A 21,379-nucleotide genomic window follows, 5' to 3' on the forward strand; every position below is an offset into this window, starting at 1 on the left:
GTCCCTTTGGCACTAGACAACTCGCTCGGTAGCATGGTCTCCTTTGGGCGGCAAATTGTTTTTATCGCGATCCTCCAAACAGTTTGGTGTGCATTGCGGTTGTTGACGTGATCATTGTACGTGTCACTGGTAAAATGGCAGTAATTTGTACGTAGAGTCTGCAGGCAGCAGGTGGTCCTGCCTCTGCACAGTTGCACTTGTAGCGGGTGGGGTCTAAAACCCCACCTCTCTGTCACCCCGATCCGCCAGTCCGTTAAATCCACAGAATTCCAGGGGATTATTGGGTGGCGTTTTTTCATGCAAAGCGAAGATATGTTGTTCAGATGTGCTCCCCAAAAGTGGTATTTTTACCAAAGTGTCAACAGGGATTACACGTTACACAGGTTCTCAGGTCAGACACTGAGAACAGGCTGGAAATTGAGCTTATGCTCTCCAGATGTGCCTGAATGTACGAGTGTGGGTTAAGGTCGGGCTTCGTGCAGGGTGGGGCTCCATGAGGCCAGAGGATGGGACCAGAGTACGGACACACACCCTGCTGGGCGTTCATTATTGAAGAGTTGTTTTTGGAACAGGGGAAATTGGCCCAAATGAGTTCCGGCACGGCACAGTGACAGGAACGGCGCCCCCTGCAACTCAGATCGATGTGGAGACGAGCCGTTTCGGCTGGGGAGGTGGGGGTGGGGATGTAATAAAGCACGGAGGCACGAGAAGATGCCCTGTCACCTGAGGGAGGGATATTGGAGCTGTACCTAAGCCGGCTCCAGTGTTAATGCCGGTCAGTCGATGGGCTGCCAAGGTCTGTCTGGAGCCCTCACCCAGACCGCTTTTACCACGCAGGTCGAGTCGGATCCCATAATCCCTGAAGGCTGAGCGGTAAAACGGGCTGGCAGTGACTTCGCATCCCTCATTTTCCCCTCTAACGCCCACCAGGTCCTCCCCCCGCTGCCCCCTACCTTGTGGCCTCCGGATCAATGAAGGCGCATCGATCCGGTTGTAGCTGACACGGGCGCTGGGGTGCGGCGGCAGCGGACAGAGAAGCAAGTAAGAGGAGCGGCAGGGCCAGGTGACGAGCCCGCTAATGGGGGGTGACGGGGTGGGCAGCTGACTGACAGGCAGGGGTGAGACAGCAGGTTGGGGGGGGGGTCTGCTGCTGCTCAGTAAACATGGGTAAGCAAGTTTCCTCTCTGCTATTGGAATAATGAGTTTAGTACGAGCCCCTGCCTCACCTCCCTTCCATCTAGGCCGATCAGCTCACGCACAGAGGCACATGCCGTGGGACTTTAATTGCTTGCCCATGTGCTGGTTCCGTGTGGCTAGGCTCACCAGCCCCCCCATTTCATTGTGTCCCCCTCCCAGCGGGCCATTCTCCGCAGCACTGCGCCGCTCTCCATTCGACTCCAGCAGGGCGTCATCCTTGCGCTCGCTACTCCAGTCTCCCCAGCCCGACTTGCTTGGCTCAGTTGCTTCTGTCGAAATCAAAGCTGAAACTGCACTGCTTTTCCCAACAGCTCCGCCCACAGCCCCCCCTCCGCCCAGGGTCGGTGCTGCTCCCCTTTGCTGCTTTGTTTATTGCTCAGGCCCAGAAGCGCGGCGCTCGCAAACCCACCGCAGATCTAATAGCTTTTCATTCATTCAGGAGTGTTATTAAAAGGCCGGTGCGAGGCTCATGGGGGAGGGGGGAGGGATGTTCCTTGGGGAGCGGCCCTGTTGTTGTATTTACTGTGCTGCATTACCACCGGGACACAGCGTCTCCCCACCGCAGCTGTTCTGGAGTGGAGGTGCGTGTGGGCTCCTGCCTCATTAGAACTGCTGTATTTAGTATCCCTTAAAAAGACAGATCGGGCCATCTTTGTTGGAACTGTGAGCGTGCGTGCCTGTCTGCTCGCCTGCCTGCCTGCCTGCCTGCCTGCCTTCCTCACAGCATGTGGACTCACCAGCGGTGTACATGGCAGATTCACTTTCCTGTGTTGGAGGCAATCTTTTCTAATCGTTTGTCAGGACGCCTGATTGTTTAGTTCCGCTCCCGCACCCGGTTAAAGTTTATGTTAATGCTGCCCCTAAGTGGTAAACCTAATTATTGCATGTTGCCATGGAGCGACACAAACAAATTAATAAAGAAATTAATTGTCAGGGAGGCAGCAACAGATAGCCAGAGCGTTGTTTGTGTCAGGAACATGTGCACACATACACTGTGCAAACACACACACGTGCGCTCCCCTCCCACTCAAGGGTCTCGGTGCGGGGGTCACTGAGAGTCCAGGAGGAGCATGTGCAGCTTCGTGTTGAGCAGTTGGACCCCAGCGGAGATGCTTGGCAGTCAGCGATCGCTGCGCCCCAAAGGCCTGGCGGTCACTGTTAGCCGCCAGGAGCCTTGGAAGGAGGGCCGAAGGGAGGAACTTTCTCAGTGGGAAGTTCATGCTAAGCACCACCTGTCTTCCCCCCCATGCATTTAAAAAGGCCCAATGTCCTTAGGGTTATCACTGCATCCATGTTCTCGGTTCCCAACCACGTGTGGTAGTTCATACTGCTGTCTTCCTGGAACACAGGGTCCCTTCCCAGTCCTCTTCAGCGCTCGTTTCTTTCTAGGCTTCTTGGTGGTGGGAGGCCAGCGCTGTTTCCAGTCTGCAGAGGCTGAGCAGCACAGTGAATTTTTCCCGCTGTGAACTTCAGGGCCACGCCGAGCTTCGGTGTGCCATGGCGACTGTGGCTCGCAGATACGGCTCAGGGTGGAATTACCTCTGCAAGGGGATGTGGAGCCTTCACCTATGGTCATAAAGGAAGCAGCCTCCCGCGGTTGATGGGCTCGCGCCATTTCCTGCTTTACTGATGTGTGTTTGCACACTTTTAGAACCCCCCTTCTCTTAGGCAACACGTCTGACGAATCTGGCTGTTTAGTTAGAATCGGTGATCGAACCCTGTTAGCCCTAAGGGGTGGGGCTAACTCAGGGGCTTGTTTTGGAGTGTCACATGCTCTTTGACTGGCAGCAAGGTTGCTGAATCCATCCCACCGCCCTGTGCTATCCAGGACAATCCTAACTCCCTCTGTTGCACCAATTTCCCAACGCCACACTCAACACTTCTTGTTTTACCCACTTGACCTCGGTCATAACCTCATTGTCCCACAGCAAAATTGCTGCCTCCGATGCACCACTCACTGCTCGCTCACTCTGTTGCACCCCACAAGCCACTGGGTCCCTACTGGCTGTCCAACAGCAGCTGATCCTGGAGGAAGGTGTGGGGGAGGGGCATCAGGAACCCTTCTCACTTAGATGGTGTCTGCCTCAGAAACATAGTAGAATCAGCATGCACAGAGCAGAGAGACCTGCTGCATCCTTCCTTCCATCCTGCGCCTTCTGGTAGAAGCGAAAGCAGAACTGGGTAGAGCACCCCTCCCCCCTGCCACGGCTGTGTTCGCAGACCAACCACGTTAGCGATGATTAAATACGGCCCTGCCATTCTCGGCCTTCTAGTCACCTCTGTCCCTTCTGCTCTCCTGCGCTGTCAGAGGTCCTCATCCTCCAGGTCTTTGCTCCCATGGCAAACTGTCATCAGAAGGCAGTCCCCTTGGGACCAGAAATTCCAGAACAGTGACGGCAGGAGTTCCCGGGAAACGCGTGGGACGGTGAGACGGGCCGCGGGAGGAAGGACACACCAGACCCAACCCGCAGGCAGAGGCAGCCCAGCTGCGATGTCCTCCACGTACTGATCCACTGCGGTCATCAGCTGTTTTGGAGCGTACGAGGAGCGTGTGGAAGAGGCAATTTTTTTTTTTTTTTTTTTTTTTTTGCTCTTGCTGTTGAGAGAAGGTCCAGGCAGTGAACCTTAAATGTCAGGACTGAATAAGTAGAGCGTCCTGTGGCAGCCTGTCAGGAGCGGGGGGGGGGGGGGGTATTGAGGGCATGTGTAAATAAGCATTTACGCTGCGTGTCTGCAAGCGGCGGAGTGTAAATATCATCAGACAGTAATGAGAGTAATGATAATCCCTGGCAATATTTGCACAGAGGGGAAAAAATGGATGTGGCTGCAGAGGAGGAGGCGAAGCATCGTGCGTGCACACACACACTCTCAACCATATGGACAAATGCATAGAAACATGAATACGCTCTCATGCAGACATGGGCAGACACACAGTCTTATAGAAATACACACGGAACAGCAGCAGGTACTGGGGAGGGCTCTGTGTGAGAATACTAATGTCACGACACGTAAGACGTTCACCATCAGGCAGGGATGCACCCCCTGGGGGGTGGGGGGTCGGCGGTGTTGCCGCACGGAACCGTTTAACAGCAGCCGAATGCGTCCAGCGCTTCCCTCGTTAGCGCGCCACAGCTCCAGCGATCGGCACGCCATTATCACAGCCGCCCCACTCCAGCGCTCGCCACGGCGCTGTCATTCATCGGGCTCACGCGCAGCCTCAATCTTCTGCCACACAGAAACGCGCGCGCACGCACACACGCGCACACAGCCCACACCTTCCGTCACATACAAAACACACACGCGTACGCCAGAGTCCACGTTCTCCGGATTACCCAGGCATTTTTGATCGGGCGCTCCAGTTTTCAGTGGCCTCGTCTCAGGCAGAGACAGGACATTTGCGTTTACTCATTTCGAGATTATTAACCAGTATTTAGCTGACACCTTTTTTCATGGTGATTTCCAGTGTGAGGCACACTGCAGTAAAGCACCTTCAGTCATTCACCCATCTGTTGACCACAGAAGTGTAACACGCTCATTCTGACACACTCTTAACACATACACACACACAATTCTGCATTGTAGGCAATTTAGAGTGACCAGTTTACCTGAAATACATGTCTTTGGTCTGTAGAAAGAAACCCAGGAAAACTCTGCACACAGGGGGATTTGTAACCACGTGCGATCGCACAGCTGAAGAGCCGTGGCGTGCAGCACTACGCTACCCTCTGTGCGCTGCCGTACCGGTGCTTCTGCGTACCAGTGTGAGGGAAGCAGGTTTGTTTGCGTGTGTGAGCAATATAGAAGTGGCTGTGGGAAGAAGCACGCAGACGTGTTGCCGTCACCAGGCGGAAACGTTTAGCATGCCGGTGCGGAGTGTGACCGCGCTTTTGGGGTGTGGCCTCGGAAGGAGGCGTGACCCCAGCGCAGGTCTCCGGCACGTCCTCAGACTGACTGTGCCCCTTTAGTGAGAAACACACGGCAGAGCCCTGGTGACAGCTGCGGCTGGACGTGTCGCTCGTGGCTGTGGCCATCGGCTGCCCTCCGCGGTGACGATCTAAGGCCCGTTGCGTAACGCCCTCCCGCCAGCCCCCTACCAGCGAGCATGTCAGCGGTCTGTCCTTGCGCTGCTCTCTCTTGGCTGCCTCCGCAGAAACAGGAACACACTTGTTTCCGTACTGCTCATACACACACACACACACACACACACACACACACACGCAGACCCATGGTCACGCCCACGTGCAAAAACATGCAGTGACAGACTCGCACGGAAATACAGTCTCGCTCGCCGGTCTCAGACGTGCACATGCACAGACAGACTTGCTCACGCACAAAAAATTCCCTGGATGGCATCCCAGCCTCATGGAGTCTCAGCGTTCCTCAGGAAGTTGGTGTCCGTGTGGAATTCCTATTTTCCGTCCCGATCCTTTTTTTTCTTTTTTTTTTTTTTTTCTCTTTTGAACTTAGTGAAAATAAACAGCTGAGACGTTGGACTGAGGATTGGCCGGTCCCAGTATGCGTGTGTGTCGACTCTGAGGGTGTGTGTGACCAGACCAGAGAAATCGAGAAGGATCCCATGCATCCCTCAGTGTTGCATGTCTGGGTCCTTTATCCTTAGCTGTGTAAGTGTGTGAGCCTCTGAGTTTCTGGTGTGTGTGTGTGTTTGTGTGCTGCCAGCCCCCCAGCCCGCTCAGATCACAGGTGGTTAAGAGCTGCTGTTTGGCACAGTCGTCAGGTCTGTTATCTACGGAACCCGGAGTTCGCTAGCTTTGAATCTTAATTATTGTGATTTGGTTGCCAGGCATCGGTGATGTATTCATCAGAAGCAGGTCACACTTTTTTCCGTTGGTTAGTGTACGTTTGGAGGGTGGGGGATGGGGGACTCACTGAAGAAAGGATTGCATTTCTCTCTGTCTATTATATAGGATGCAAACTGCATATACATGTGCTACGAGGAGGAATGCTTTGCTGAAGGCTCTTCAAAATGGTGGCAGAGGCTTCGAAATGGCTCCCTGCATGGCTGTCCCTTCCCATAATGCTCTAGGGTTACGGAGAGGAGCCCTTGGTGGGCAGGATGTGCCCCAGTGCCCCACGCTGGCTCCTCTCCTGTGTCACTGAAAGCAGGTCTAGGTTGTCTCACCTAACTGGAATGGCTTCACTTCTGAAAATACCTGATTTAGGAAGTAAATGCCACCCCAGTTTCTTTATTTCGTGTTTGGTGAAGTGTGTGTGCGCGTGTAGTGGGTTGCATTGTGGGAAAGGTTAATCTTTTACAGGCATCCCAACAGCACACCGCGCAAAGATACGCCATGACTGCGACGGCTGCGTCGAGAGTTGCCGACACCCTGAAGGTTACATGTCGCCGCACCTCTGTCGCTAACGAGAGCGTTTCCACGTCTGCAGTCGTCACACGGAGGGAGACGCACGCTTCCACGCCCGCCCGCCTTTTCATCGGCGCTGTTTGCGTGCGCGCCGGAGAGACTTTCACAGGAGTCCCGTCTTAATTAAAGCTCAGGTTCGCCTGTGAAATGCAAAGCAGACAATTAGAGGGATCCGTGTGATCCCGGGACCGGGGTCCGCACTATCGCACGCATCCGTAATGCAAACGCGGGAGCTGCGCTCTGTCCGCGTCCTGTCCAGACGTCCAATTTATTATCGGTGCATCTCGGCGTCCTTCAGTGGCCCGGCGAAGCGGGGACTGCGCCGGCAGAGCCTCACGTCCCGCACTCTGCGCCGACGCTGCAGGGCTTTGACGAAGAGGGGGACAGGGAGGGGGAGGAGCAGGAAGAGGAGGGAGCCCCCTCACCGCACCCCCGCACCCTGCTCCTCTTCCAGCCGGGCGATTAGGAGAAATTAGCCGTCTCGATCGTTTCAAAGAGAGCGAGAACAGGAGCGCTGGAGTGGGCCCAAGGCCGAGGCCGGGAGAACGCTCGGGCGGAGCGGGGCCGTCAGCGGGGCTCCTCGCCAGCTGGGGGGATGGATGGTCATCTAACAGCGCCTTTATGACCACCGTTATTAATGAATGTCAGCCGCAAAGCGCTGTAATTGATTCTCACTCCCCCTCCCCCGAGCTCCCCAGGGGAGCGCACCAGAGGAGACCTTGAGAGGTGACAGAGGCGGGCTGGGCCTATCAGCTTCCTGCGTCGTGGCCGGGGAGGTGGGCGAGTGATGCGGCTCCCCCCTTCTCCGACCCCGGTACCACTGAAAGAGAGAGTGAGAGTGAGAGCGAGCAAGCGAGAGAGCGAGCGTAACGGCCCTCCCTGTGCGCGCTCTCCTGCTGTCGCACACTTAACCTCAAGCCTTTCCGGCACACTAATTGGTCTAAAGAATTCAGCGTTGGACCTTCATTCAGCGAATAATATAACACTTGGGCAGCTTCGTGGCCATGAATATGTATGCGTGCGTTTGGACGTACGAAAATAATTAAATCCCCCACCCCCCACTCCCGGTTGGAAGGCATTGCAGCAGCGTCCCCGTGAGCCCCGCTGCACTGTGCGATGCACCTCTATCGTGGCCTCTAGATCCTCAGCTGGAAGGCACAGGATGTTTGGCGGGGCCGACCAAACCTCTCTGACACAGAGGGAAAGTACGCTTCGCCTTTTTTATGGGATCCTCACACAGCGAGACTAAACCGTTCACGCTGTGGCTGCAGTGCGTGTGTGTGTGTGTGTGTGCGTGTGTGTGTGTGTGTGTGTGTGTGTGTGTGTGTGTGTGTGTGTCGCTTGTCGCCCAGCCAGGGCTTGCCACACCGCACCTGTGCCCCGAGGATGGGAGGACCAGTCGGGCAAACCGTCTCGCTGTGGAACTTTCCACAGACAGCAAAACACCGAACTGGTCTCCGAGGGCCACGGGCGAGAGCGGGCCTCGTCCCCGTGCCCACAGGCCTGCGGTGTCTGACAGTGAGTCATTCAGGAAACAAGCAACCGCTCGCTCTGGGGAGATGTCTTCCGCCTCCACCAGCAGGTGTAAACGAGAGAAAAAAAACCCCACTGTGGGTGCAGCGGAAACCGCCGCCTGCGGTGGCCCCCCTTGCCACCGTGTTACTGGAGTGCGGGTGAGCGAGGGGACTCGCGAGAGCGCTGACGCACGCCGCCGGCGTTCACAGCCTGCCACATCGGTTATCAGGGCCGTCAGTAGAGGGGCTGCGACACCGCCTGCTTGAAGGCTCTGCAGGAGCGCGCTTGTGTGTGTGTGTCTGTCTGTGTGTGTGTGTGTGTGTGTGTGTGTGTGTGTGTGTGTGTGTGTGCGTGCGCGCGCATACACCATTCAGCTCATCAGCATGCGCACTAACAGCGTCACACGTGCACGCAGTAAGAGACGTACACGCCGTGAGAGCCATAGACTTGAACACACGTACACGTAGAGATAAACACACACGGGCTGTTCCGATGAGATGCACGCCAGTGATATAGACGCCTAGGGGCAGACACACACACACACGCAATCACGCAGGTCGACACGGCAGTCGTGCAGGTCATGCTGAGCCGACAGACGTGCACAGAGACGAGCGCAAAGGCACACACCTATACACACGCAGCGAAATGCACAATGCAGTTGTAGAAGCCATACACAGACCACACAGAGGTCAGCCAGAGGCTACGGAGCTCAGACATTGTTTGACGCCAACCCGTAAAAGGTAAAGAAAAAGTGCTCGGCGGAAACAAACTTTGAAACGAACGGCGGTTGTTTCGGCAGTGCGGCGCTTGTTTACCGTGGTGCAGCAGCGTAGCCCGAGGTCAGGAGGGAAGTAGCTGTTTAAACCGGGCCCCGCGCCGCCTGCCGCCTTCTGACGGCTCTGATTTACAGAAAGGAAGAGCAGGATTACGGCAGTGATAAGCACGCTAATAAAATTAATATAGATTATTGGGTCCCTGGACAGACACGGCTGTCACGCGTTTTCGATGGTATCAGTGGAAAGCGAACGGAGCGCTACCGTCATGACAGCGAGCTCGAGCCGCTTTATTTTTAGACTTCCGCTGGCACGGGTCTCATGGCTCTGTGTATGCAATTATCGTGGGTCTCTCCGGGTGCGCTGACCTTCCCCCATCCCCCCGCAGCGTTGTCCGGGTGGGTTGCTGCGCACTCTTTCCCCGTGACGCTTCGATCCCCACGTTTAACTGCTTCCCGGAGCCGGGCTGAAGGGTTCACGGTTCAAGTGGCAGGAGGGGCAAGCTTGGCTGCTCGCCACGGAGCAGAACGCCAGGATGGGCCCCCCTTTTAGCTCCATCAAGTCGGAGGAAATTTTTTTTTTTTTTTTTTAAACTAAATAACCCTCAACGGGGGAGATGTTCCCGGCTCACGGAGCTCTGGAAAGGAGCAACACGGCGAGGGCAGCAGCATCGATGCCAAGGTGGCTCTTATCTCACTCCTTTGTGCGGGAGGACAAAACAAAGGACGCCCTGATGGTGCCCCGCTTGCCTTGTGGGCTCCAGGCCTGTAAGATGCACTTTCTCCCTGCTCGTGTCATTCCGGGTGTGAGTAACCATAAATATACGATAATGAAGAAAGGAGCTGCGTGTCCTTACTCGGCACCACCTCGCAGACACAGACTTATGAAATCGAGGAGGATGAAGGGGGGCGGCATCTACCACACTGGATAAGCAGTGGCTGCCACGCAGAAATCGCAACGCGTTTTAGCGCTTGCCTTTATTCCAGGAATGATTTGGAAAAGAAAGGCTGCATTTAGATCTGGGTGCAGCCGTAGCATCTCCGGAAGACTGCGGTACAAAAAAGACTCATTAAATATTCCGGCTGGATGTTGAGCATGCAGCCCACGAGCAATCGGCAGATAGGCTTTATTTCCATACCGTGTGCCTGAGAACCAAGTACCTGAGGTGCGTTTCGCTTTTCCTCTGTAGGGGAAGAAACGAAAGGAGGGAACATTTACGTTGCACGCTCCATCTCCCGCTTTTGTCTCTTATCCAGCAGATGCAGACGCTCCCCTTTGAAGTGTCGTCTCTGTGTCTTTGTGGGAAATCAGGGTCTGTTCCGTCCACGTACCCAGGCGCATCCGAGTCAGGCGGCAGCGTTGCCATTGCGTTCTGCTTGTTAAATTTGATGTCACCTCTGTAGTGCGAATTGGACTTCACGGAGATCAATTGTCTGGGTTTTTTTTTTTTGGACCGTTTCAACAAGAAAATATTCCTTAGCACGTCACTGGATGCTTTTTACAGTGTCTCGAAGGCCCTGGTCTTCTTGCTTTCCTAGAGGTTTAAACACAGTAGTGCAAACCTTGTCACAGCTGCCCGAGCGGTCCTTGTTTTGTGCACAGCAGTTCTATCTTCTGAATCCGAAGTCCATTCTTCAAAGCATGCCTTTATTTACAGTAGGCAGATTATGATGGTACATATTGAGGTACATCTGGCCATGCAGTATCACACACACACACACACACACACACATTATCAGAACCGCTTGTCCCATACGGGGTCACGGGGAACCGGAGCCTAACCCGGCAACACAGGGCGTAAGGCCGGAGGGGGAGGGGACACACCCAGGACGGGACGCCAGTCCGCCACAAGGCACCCCAAGCGGGATTCGAACCCCAGACCCACCGGAGAGCAGGACTGTGGTCCAACCCACTGCGCCACCGCGCCCCCCCATGCAGTATCAATGACGCGTATTTATTACTGTTGCCCTTGTTGCAACCTAGGGTGACAGTCACTTTAAAAGCTGGAGGATGACATCCAACGTAAGGACAGTGGTGACGGGCTAAAACCGCTCATCCCAAAGCAGGGTCGTGGCGAACCAGAGCCTAACCCGACAATACAGGGCGCGAGGCAGGAGAGGGAGGGGACACACCCAGGACTGGACGCCAGTCCGTCCCAAGCGGGACTCGATCCCCAGACCCGCCAGAGAGCGGGACCCGGCCAAACCCGCTGCGCCACAGCACCTCCCCAGTGGTGATCTAGTTGTGAAAAAGTAATTTTCTTCATGTTTACTGTAGCACGAGTGTGAAAATGGAGTCGGCGCACATGTTTAGTGGCATTGTGTGCTTTCCACAATCCAGCTGTAGAGGGGGAAAAAAAACAGCTGATTAGTTTCATTCATGAGTCTCTTACTGAGGCTCCTCGACATGGCCCGCATAATTATCGTTTTATTACCCTTTGCAGAAGGACACGGGGCCTTTGATGGGAACAGGCCTGGGATTATGACCTTGGGTAACATCTTCCACAAACTCTCCCGGTGCACGTTCAGTAGTGCCGCGGCCCGCCGCGGCCCACCCCAGCGCAGCAGACGCCGGCTCGCCCGACACATAGACCGACACGTGAAAGTGATTAACAGACGCAGACGAGGCACAGCTGCGTTGAAATTAATGAGCGTGCTCGGGGTGAGCTCATTTAAATCAGGCCAGCGTTAGTCCTAGATATTTATCAGGAGGTATGACACCCTCGCACCGCTGCGTCTTTAATCCAGTTTATCAGATGCATAACGAGAAAAGTGTTTGGCTCTACCTCGTGCGCGTAATCTGAACGGCCGCAGCCCTGCAGCGGAGGAGATACTTCGGCTTTTCGTTCCCCTCAAAGCCTTAATCGCTTAACTGGAACTGTTTTTGTGTTAAATGTCCACTCGAGGCGCTAAGTGCTTTAATATTTACAGTCCTGCAGGACCTGTGGGTCTGTGTGAATCCACGGATAGGTTTGCGAACAGCTGCTTTTTTGCATATTTGAGGCTCGGGACTTCTTTCCTACCCAGAATTCATATGGTTGTTGAAGCACGGTTCCGATATCAATAATCAGTAATATTGTAAAACACTGGTAATAGTAATAATCTTTTACACAGCTTTTGATTAGATTCTTAAAGAGTAATCAGACGCCTTTGTGTCCTCGGTTGCCTGTCATTAATTTAATTATTCTGCTAATGTAATTAATTACAGTGATGTTGGTGCCTGCTCTGACGCACGCCGCTACTGGAGGTCATGAATACCTACTGCGAAGCAAATGATGCTGTTGTTTTGTCCCAGGCGCCCCACTGCTGTTGTCGAAATGGCAAGCCCTTAGAATTGCGCTCCGTAATAGCCATTTGTTTCGCCCACTGCCCTCGCCGTCACAGTTTATTAGAAAATAACTCGATGTCGGCTGGACATCACAGAGCCACGCGAGGGCTTTTAGGCGTGAGCGAGCACCGCGAGGGCCGCTCTCTCGGTGCGCCGCGTTCCGGGCCGAGCGCGCTCCTTCCCTCTTCAAGACAGGAAGCGGCTCATTTTAGACGGAAAAACAATTCGGCGTGTTCTACACATGCAGCTAATGAAGAATGGCACGGGGGTTTGCAATGTAATCTTCCCGGCGACTTTATCCTTAAGTAATATGGCTCACATCTGACATTCTTATTGTTGTTTATTTTATTCTTTCTTTGTCTCAGACAGAGTCGTGCAGTCTGCACGTGGAAGAAAACACCATGGCAGCTGGCCAAAGAGCTCTCCTCAGCTTACACCCCTGTTTGATCAGATTGCAGACAGCGTAACGGCGCCGCGCAGCTTCGGTGTCTACGCTGGAAGCGCCGTTGCTCAAGCGCGCACAGCTCTCGTCATCCGTGGCGTGGACTACGCCTCGTTTCCATGAGGATGACCCCTGTGTCGCAGTGCTTCACGACACAAAGGCCCCTTATCGTCCTTTTGTGTCCAGTACATTATTATGCTCAGGCAGACAAACAAAGAGCGTCTGATCAGAAATGTCTCACGTCCCTTTTTGTTTCGCTTCATTTAATAATATTTTGGTGGCGCTTCAGCGCACAGCTGGCCGAGTGATTTGTTTTGTGGCAGAGGCGCGCGAGGGGCGCTCGCGGAGGGCGGACGGGGTTGCCGTGCTGGGCCTTTGTTCGACGGACTCTGGCGAGCGCTCTGTGCCGTTGACCTGGACACGGCTCCATGCTTGATTAGCTTGTGCAAAGGGGGTGGCCGCCCCAAGATTTATTTTTACCGTCAGCTGGGCCCGGGCAATCTTTACATTACCGCTGTTCGGTTTATTTTATTGCCCCCTAATAATGCTGAATTATGTTTGTTTTGTAGACGTGTTTTTCAATAACAATGCCGTGACCATTATGTTACTATTATCTTTGCAAAATAGTTATCTTTAAGCTACGTCTTTATAGCCTATCAAATGTATTAATGAAAATGCCAATAGGATTTTTGCATATTGGTTCTCCATGATGTTCCTTTAAAGGCTTAATGAGACAGACCAGATGCTGTCTACTACATTAACTATATTATTGTGTTACTTTATAAATATATGTTACATTACTGCATAACGATATTATTATTATTTGGAAGGAAATAAGGTTATGTACTCTATTAGGAACATGATCCTCTGTGCCACCTCTTATACGAGTTTCAGTGTCTGCTCTAGACACATGAGTTTACAACAAATGGCTAGAAATGTTGTAACGAACCCGGTATATTACACACCGTCCCATTATTCTGTAGATCGGCCATATGTGGAACGATGCTTGGTGCTTTGTTTAGACACAAAAAACAAGGATGAAGATTTAACAAAACAGGTTTCAGTCATATAACAAATGTGACTTGTTCCCGAAGATTTGCTTGTGAATTGAATTGTTGTAAAAAGAGCTCTCCATTAACGTTAATGTAAAAATGATGTGATCCCGAGCCCCAAAAGTTTGATCTGTAAGACCGTAACTCAAAGTGGATTGTGCCGCTGCTGTACTCTGATAGCTATGACGTGTGACAGAGGGAAGAGGAGCGTGGGTGACGTAGTTTATGGCAGAGGAATAACGACTGTCTTCTGTTTCCACCTGTCGCAGACCTCAGTATTTAGGATCGCTAGTACATGTTTACGCACCAAACTGGCAGAATTGCCTTTTCTTTTAGATGCTCAGAATATCTCATTCGAAACCAAGTCCAGAACATCTGAACTATTCTGGACAGCTTTAAATCCGGGCTTAAGTCCCACATTTTCAAAATCATTGATATATACTGTATTTAGCACATCCCCGTGCTTTTTTCCTCTCTCCTTTCCCCCTTTTTCTCATTTATCTAACTATTATTTCTCTTATTTTCGCAACTCTGGCAATGTAGTTTGCATGAGTTTTCTCCGGTTGCTCGTTTCCCCCATAACGCAAAGACATGTACTTCAGTTGAATTGGTGAATGTAAACTGCCCTTAGTGTCTGTGTGGGCGTGTGCATTGGACAAGTGGTTATTGATAATTCATGGATGTCCTTATTTTATTGTTATTTTTTCAATATTTCTTGCAAATATCTTTGTAGTTGTAACCTGTGTATTTATACTTTACTGTAAAATACTTTGAGAAGTTGCTTTTACATGTGCTCCATTCATTTACATTTACTCATTTAGCTGATGCTTTTCTCCAAAGTGACTTACACTGTTAAGCTACTTGCCTGTTTACACAGCTGGGTCATTTTACTGGAGCAATTTTGGGTAAGTACCTTACTGAAGGGTACTTCAGCCGGATGTGGGATTTGAACCTGCGACCTTGGGCTCCAAAGGCAGTGGCTCTAACCACTATGGTATCGGATGCCCGATGTAAAATAGATATGATATATGTAAAGTATTAAATAAAGATTATTTCTGTTATTATCTGAATATTATCAAACCAGGCAATATTCTTAATTGTTGTCATAACTTATACCACTTGTAATTGTTCTGTGCTGAGCTATTTGTAAATCAAATCACCCAATCATCCGTAATGATACTGCCTTTCAAGAATCTTTTAAATGTTTTATCGCTTCAGGTATTATAGTGCATTCCTTTGCTGATTCAACTTCTCACACTTTCTTTAAAACTTGTTTGCTTTAGGACTCATTACTGTGATTATAGATGCTGAAGCGCTATGAGATTTCTCAGCAATGTTTGCCTGTAGGCACACGGGTCTGACGTTTAACAGCAGAAGCCATGCCCTCTGTGGGGGATTCTCTTTGCTTTGTGTAATGGTTGATGTCACCAAGGCATGTGATTTGAATTGAAATGTCCATTCGCGTAAGGATTTCCTGTAGGTGAGTGTTGCAGCTCCTCATGCAAATTTTAGGGTTCAAATTATAATTGCTCAAAACACTGACTTTTATTCATTTTTTTGAATGTTGCTGTGGAGAAAAGCATCTGCTAAACAAGCAAATGCAAGTATCTGTAGTATCCTAAACTATTTATAGTATCTAAAAGTATCTATAAATATACTTATTTATCAGATTTTTTTAGTCTGAGGTGACTAATAGTGTCAGATCATCACTTTACAATGTTACCCATTTGTACTGCTGGGTGTATTATTGAATCTATTCAATGTTAGTACCTTGATTAAGGACATTATATGAGAAGTTGAATCTGAACTGTAAACTTTTAGGCTGTAAGAAAATGGATTTATAGAGTTATCTTACCTGCTGCAAATCTTGAACTTATTTTCAAACTTTGCTAACTATAGAAAAAACCTGATAAAAGCAGTGAAAGTTTGCAGAAAGGCTTTTTTGCCGTTGATTAATTTCAGCAGTAGCCTTGAGGTCTCGGGCTTCTTTGTGGTTTGCGTGCGCTCAGGGATCAGCCGGCTTTTTGTCTTTCTTTTTTGCCGAGGACAAGGCCGACGGTCCGAATGCTGACCTGTCGGGGCTTCTGACTGCCTCACCTCACAAAGAGCGCTCTGGTTTCAGCAACCATCTCCTCACTCTGCTGCAGAACACCGGCACTATGGGCTTTGCTTTCACGGCCGGGAATGTATCCACAAGCCGTTAAAGTAAACGCTTCCGCGGTCGTAAAGAGAATGTACGACGCATTGTTTTTTTTATTGTTTTCAGTGGCAGTTAATGTTTCAGCTTGCCTCGTCTGTGGGTACCGTTGTAATGACCGTGATGTGACTCTACTGAGGGTGTTTGTTTTTTTTTTGTTTTTGAGATATTTATTTTTGTCCAATTAAATATGTAGTTGAAGCAGTCAGTCTTACCTGACAGATGAATGCTGACTCTGACAGTAGCAAAATAATCTGTTTTACAGTTTTGTCATTATTGTGCATCATATCACGTTTATAGCCCACAGAGTGCAGCGCAGTCTTCAATTTAATACACAGAGCTACAAATAATTTTAGACAAAGGGAATGCAAGTTGTTTCCTGGTAATGGGTGAACCAGGTCCTCTTTCAGATCCCATAGCCAGTTAATTGAATAATTTTCTTTTTTTCCATGCAGTCATTTATTTTATCACTCTGCTATTCCATTGCTGCACAGCTGTCAGTTTTAGCTGCGGTTTGGTTGACGCCACTAAAGTGACGGCGCGATGAGGGCCTTCAGAAGCCACTTGTTTATTCAGTTTTAAGATCACCAGCATGCCTGGTTTGCTTTTAAATATACCGTCATAAAAGAAGTGTGTATCAAGCCAGCGGGTGAGACTCAGAGCGAAAAAGGAGAAGGGGGAGAGGGAGGTGGGGAGGGGGGCACCAGAGTGCACTGAGTACAATCAATAATTGAGCGCCGCGTGGTTCCTTCCTCGTGAGAACACTCGGTCTGCCTCTTCACATGCGTGTAAATCGAATCCCCTTCTCCAGCCTTGTGGCCGTGGCCGCACGTGCTCATGCGTGAATTTGACACATTTTCCGCCGTCACGAGAAGCTCCGGCAGATTTGCGCATAACGAATAAAACCCAGTGTAACGTGTTTGGTTAAAAAACCGGAACAGTAAATTTGCTCTTTAAAAAATTATCACCATTCTTTTCCTTTCCAATAGGGGCAGGATGAAGACCAATAAAGCAACTAGAACACCTCCAGGGACTGAATCACAACAAAAGCAACATTTTGTAAAGATCTGCTATTAGTCCATAAAGCCTCAGAGGGCCGTGGACTCCGGTTTCTAAGCCAGTCAGTACCTCCCGTGATCGGCTGTGCTCCGCTTTCAAGCTCCAGATTCTAGGTCACATGTGGTTCTAGCCCACCAGCACACTGTTGTTATTCTTTTATTTAACTCTGTCCTCCAAGGCAACGTGCAATGTTAGAGCAGCAACTTTACAATGGATGGCTGGTAGCGTTATGGTTAGAGCTGCTGCCTTTGTGCCCAGAAGTGGCAGGTTCGAATCTCACCTGCAGTTCCCGTGAGTAAGGTACTTACTCTAAATTGCTCCTGTAAAAATTACCCAGCTGCATTAAGGGGTGGATAATTGTAAGTCACTTTGGAATAAAACATCAGCTTAATGAGTAAATGTAATGATTTATCCATTTTCAATTCTATAAATTGAATTGAATTGAATCCATTTATACAGCAAGGTGCTCCTACTGTGGGGGGTCGTGGCGATGTGGCAGGTTCGGCCGGTGCCCACTGTGTGGCGGGTCTGGGGTTCGAACCCTGCTTGGGGTGCCTTGCGATGTACTGGCATAGAGGTCCTGGGTGTGTCCCCTTCGGCCTTGTGTTGCCGGGTGAGACTCCGGCTCACCTCAACCCCATTTGGGACAAGCAGCTGTTGACGATAGATGGATGGTGTTCGTACTGTATCAGTTCAAGGGAACAGCAGTGGGATGGGGATTCAGACTGGGTTCCTTCAGGTTGCAGAGCGACAGTTCTAACCACTATGCCCCGTGCTGCCCTCGTAGATTTGAAGTCATGCAGAAACAACGGTGTGGGTGCCTGTCTGACTGTTGCAGTCTGTTCAGCACACACCTAATTCGTTTGACCAAACCCAGTTCTTCTTTCAATGAGCAAAGCGTCCCCCTGCCTCTCTCTCCTTTCTCCGCTCTTTTTCTCAGCAGATGAAAATGAAGCTTAAAACAAGTTTTCGCTATTATCAATTCATCCTCAGACCTTAAAATGCATCTCTGTGGACTGATGAGAGGAACATTGTTCAAAAAATAAAATGTTCCCGGTGTAAAAACACATATCATATATATAGGTACTTTCTTGCTTCTTACAGCGTATCAGGGCTCTTAAAAAATTCTGCGGTATGGTGGCTTTAATTTAGCTCGCTCTTTTTCCTGAGTTTGTCTTTGATTGTTTTAATTGTATGTCAACTTTAATAGTTCTAGAACTGTTTTGTAAAAGTGCGTAAATTAGTGTAATGTAGTGTAATATTAGTGCGGAGATATGCAAAGGGTTAACGGGCACGTTCCAGGATGACTCGGCCAAGCACGCGATATGTGAAAGATTGTTCCTCCGGAGAACTGAACCGTGCGGTTGGAAGGATTTTCTCCTTGGCATTTGTAATATCTTCTCAGCCGCTTCCCTCGAGCCGTTTGATCTCCCCAAACCGTGAGCCGTGAAGGGGGAGGGAGGGGTCCGGTGTAAATAAAACACAGTCCCGCACGACCGCCACGCTGTTCTTTGATCCGCTGGTCCAGGGGTTTATGTTGAGAAGTGACAGGGAGCCCCCCCCTGCGAGCACCCTCCCAGTTGACTCTCTTTGACCCATACACCTGCAGAGGAGAAGGTGGCAGTCGTCCTGATTCTTCATCTCCCCCACAGTTCGCTCCATTGCCAAAGAACTGGCTTCTTTTTGTGGCTTCCGTGTGGTTCCTTGCGTGCACACACGCACGCACACACACAGAGGTTTAAAGCACTCAGCTATGTCAAATTCAGAATCCTCATATTGCATGTCTGCCGTATGACCCTAAATTTAAAATATCGTGAGTTGTGTTATTCATATAAGCATCTTTCCATGCATTGTGTGTGCGATGATTGTTTGCCAAAGCAAATAGGCTGTTTCTCTAAACACAGGTGTCACTGAGCGAGGAGATCAAACCCCTGAAGTGGTACCCCTCCGTCTACCTGCTGGTGTCCTTGTGTCCCCTCATCAACAGGTATGGTACAGGTTTGAGTGTGCGGCATGGCACTTACACCTCCTCGCATCCCATGTCCTACTGGGTCACTCTTCAGCAAGGATGGGAGATACCTTGAAACCGGAATTTTCCCCCTTTTATCTGCTACTCTAAAATTCAGACTGTTCATTAATTAACATAAATGTCAGATAAAAGTGCGTTTGTCTGTGTGGCACAGCCTGTCTTTAGAACAGTTAAAGCTCCTGGTCCCAGTGGGCATCTCTCTGTCTGAACTGTATTTCTGAGGGAATACAACCAGTTTGGATGCTGCTATGGATCTTTGTCCTCGGTTGCTGCTGCCTTTCTTGGCGTTCAGGCTATTGGCTATTGTGCTTTCCAGGCTCTTCCCTCTGAGCTCCTATGAATTCCATCCCAGATATCCTGCAGCACCTCTCCCTCGCTGTTTTTTCCTCCGGTGTGAGTATAAATAGGCGCTGTCTGCTGTGGCAGGTTTGCATGTGGGATTCACAGTTTCCAAACAACTGTGAAGCTGGCTCTCTCAGCCAGTTGGGGTGCTTCCTCTTGCCAGAGCCCAGCCAGGCTGTGCTCCCAATGACGTCATGGCCCCCCCCTACGTACACACACCACCACCGCCAAGGGCGTTCCTTCTCGCAGCTAGCCTTGGGCCCTGTGGACTCCGTGCAAGATCTTCCCATCTGCCTCTCCTCCCCGTGACCGTCTGCGCCGTCTCCCCCTTAACTGTGACGTGTCTCATCTATGCTGAGCCCAGCGGCCTCTGTTGCACGAAGCCCGAGATTTCAGCCACATCAGCAGGATGGTCCAAGGGGGGGAGGAGGAGGAGGAGGAGGAGGAGGGCGTGGTGGGTAGTAATCGCTTGCTGGCGAGTTCCACCAACCCCCCTCCCCACGGATGCAGCTGAGTGACAGGCTGAAGGGTAACTAAGTGATTAGCTCCAGCAGCTTCTGCAGCACCGAGGCAAATGTTCCTAGAGCTACAGGTCAATTGCAGGGTCAACGTTTCCCAACGGTCCCGGCGACAGGTCCCGTCCCTCCCCCAGCTCCGCTCTGCTCAGCCGCTGTGCCGCTCGCTCCGCCACCCTACAGATAAAGATGCCAAATATAATGACTTCCCCTGCCTGTGCCCCCCCTTCATCCTGGTAGATTGTGAATGAATTATGTATTTTCTAATCAGCACAGAGAGATTACCAGGCTCAGCCCAGGTGAAGACTCTGCCTGACTGCCACCACATGGAACCAATTGCATTGTTTTTCCTGTGGGCCCACTACTGATTTATACTGGATCCACAGTGGAATTGCAGTGCCCCCCCGTTCACCTCCGTTCCATTCCAATACGTTCCCAAGATGCCGGTCTGATCAGTCTCTCAACAGAATTTTAAAAGTGGGCTGTGATTTATTAGTGGTGGTGCAGCAGGTTTGGCCTGTGCCTGCTTTCTAGTGGGTCGGGTTGGAGTCCCGCTTTGGGTGCCCTGCGAAAGACTGGGGTGCCATCCTGGGTGTGGCCCCTCCCTTCCAGCCTTATGCCCTGTGTTGCCAGGTCGGGCTCCAGCTCACCGCGACCCTGCTTGGGGCAGGCAGCTTCAGACAACGTGTGAGTGTGTGTGTGTGATTTATTAGAAGGGTGTGACCTTGTGTTTGGCGACAGAGTTGACTCTTCACAATTTGTGTCGCGTGGCGAAATACGGGCCGCATGCAGACAGGTGGCTCTTTAGTCCGTATGCACGTACAGAATCCCCTGTAAGCAAGAAATGGGATTTTGATCTAATATCGTATATTCGTTCTCACATTTACATACATGCGCGTAATAGTAAGCCTGTGCAGGAACACACATGTTAAAATTCAGTTTTTATTGTTACTAATCATTTAGCTAATGCCTTTGTCCAAACCAACTTAAAATATTAGAATTCGCATCCAGGAAGTCCTGATGTCAAGGAGACAGCTCTAACCACTTTTCCACCTGCATTCAGCCCACGTCTGTGTGTGTTAGCCCTGACACAGTACACACTCCCAGACTGAGCTCTGCTTCCTGTCCTTCCTCTGAGGTGTTCCATGTGAGGAGCTCCGCTGAGTGACAGCTTACCAGACACGCGCAAAGTCGTGCAATGATCCCAGGCTGTCGTTCAGGCTGGTTACCCTGAAGAGCTGGCCCAGTTGAGGAGAAGTAGGGAAAGATGCCGTTCTCTCATTCCGTTGCTTCCGTGAAGTGGGAACAGCAAGTGCCTCGCAAACCTCCAACCCTCTGTGTCTCACAGCTTTGCTGCCTCTTTCTCATCCTTTGTAACACTTTTCATCGAGCCCTCCTCCCTCTATCTTTCCCAGGTCTAGGAACCCATCAGACTCATGTCACTGTCTTCTAGTGGCATTTCCATCCATCATGTACAGTCGCTGTCCGCCGTGGTCAGCATCATGATGGTCCTTTTCACTTTTCTGCTTTAATACCCCTTAAAATTGCCC

General features: G+C 50.9%; 1 protein-coding gene across 1 annotated transcript in view; it reads left to right on the forward strand.

The window, feature by feature from the left end:
* Nucleotides 1-21,379, forward strand: part of LOC108933112 (cyclic AMP receptor-like protein A) — an 89,891-nt gene that overhangs the window by 53,110 nt on the left and 15,402 nt on the right. Inside the window, exon 11 of the mRNA XM_018749937.2 lies at nucleotides 18,848-18,930. Coding sequence (XP_018605453.1) covers nucleotides 18,848-18,930 — 83 coding nt within the window. The remainder of the gene's footprint in view (nucleotides 1-18,847; nucleotides 18,931-21,379) is intronic.

This window comes from Scleropages formosus, chromosome 1 (assembly GCF_900964775.1).
Source record: "Scleropages formosus chromosome 1, fSclFor1.1, whole genome shotgun sequence".
Lineage (NCBI taxonomy): Eukaryota > Metazoa > Chordata > Actinopteri > Osteoglossiformes > Osteoglossidae > Scleropages > Scleropages formosus.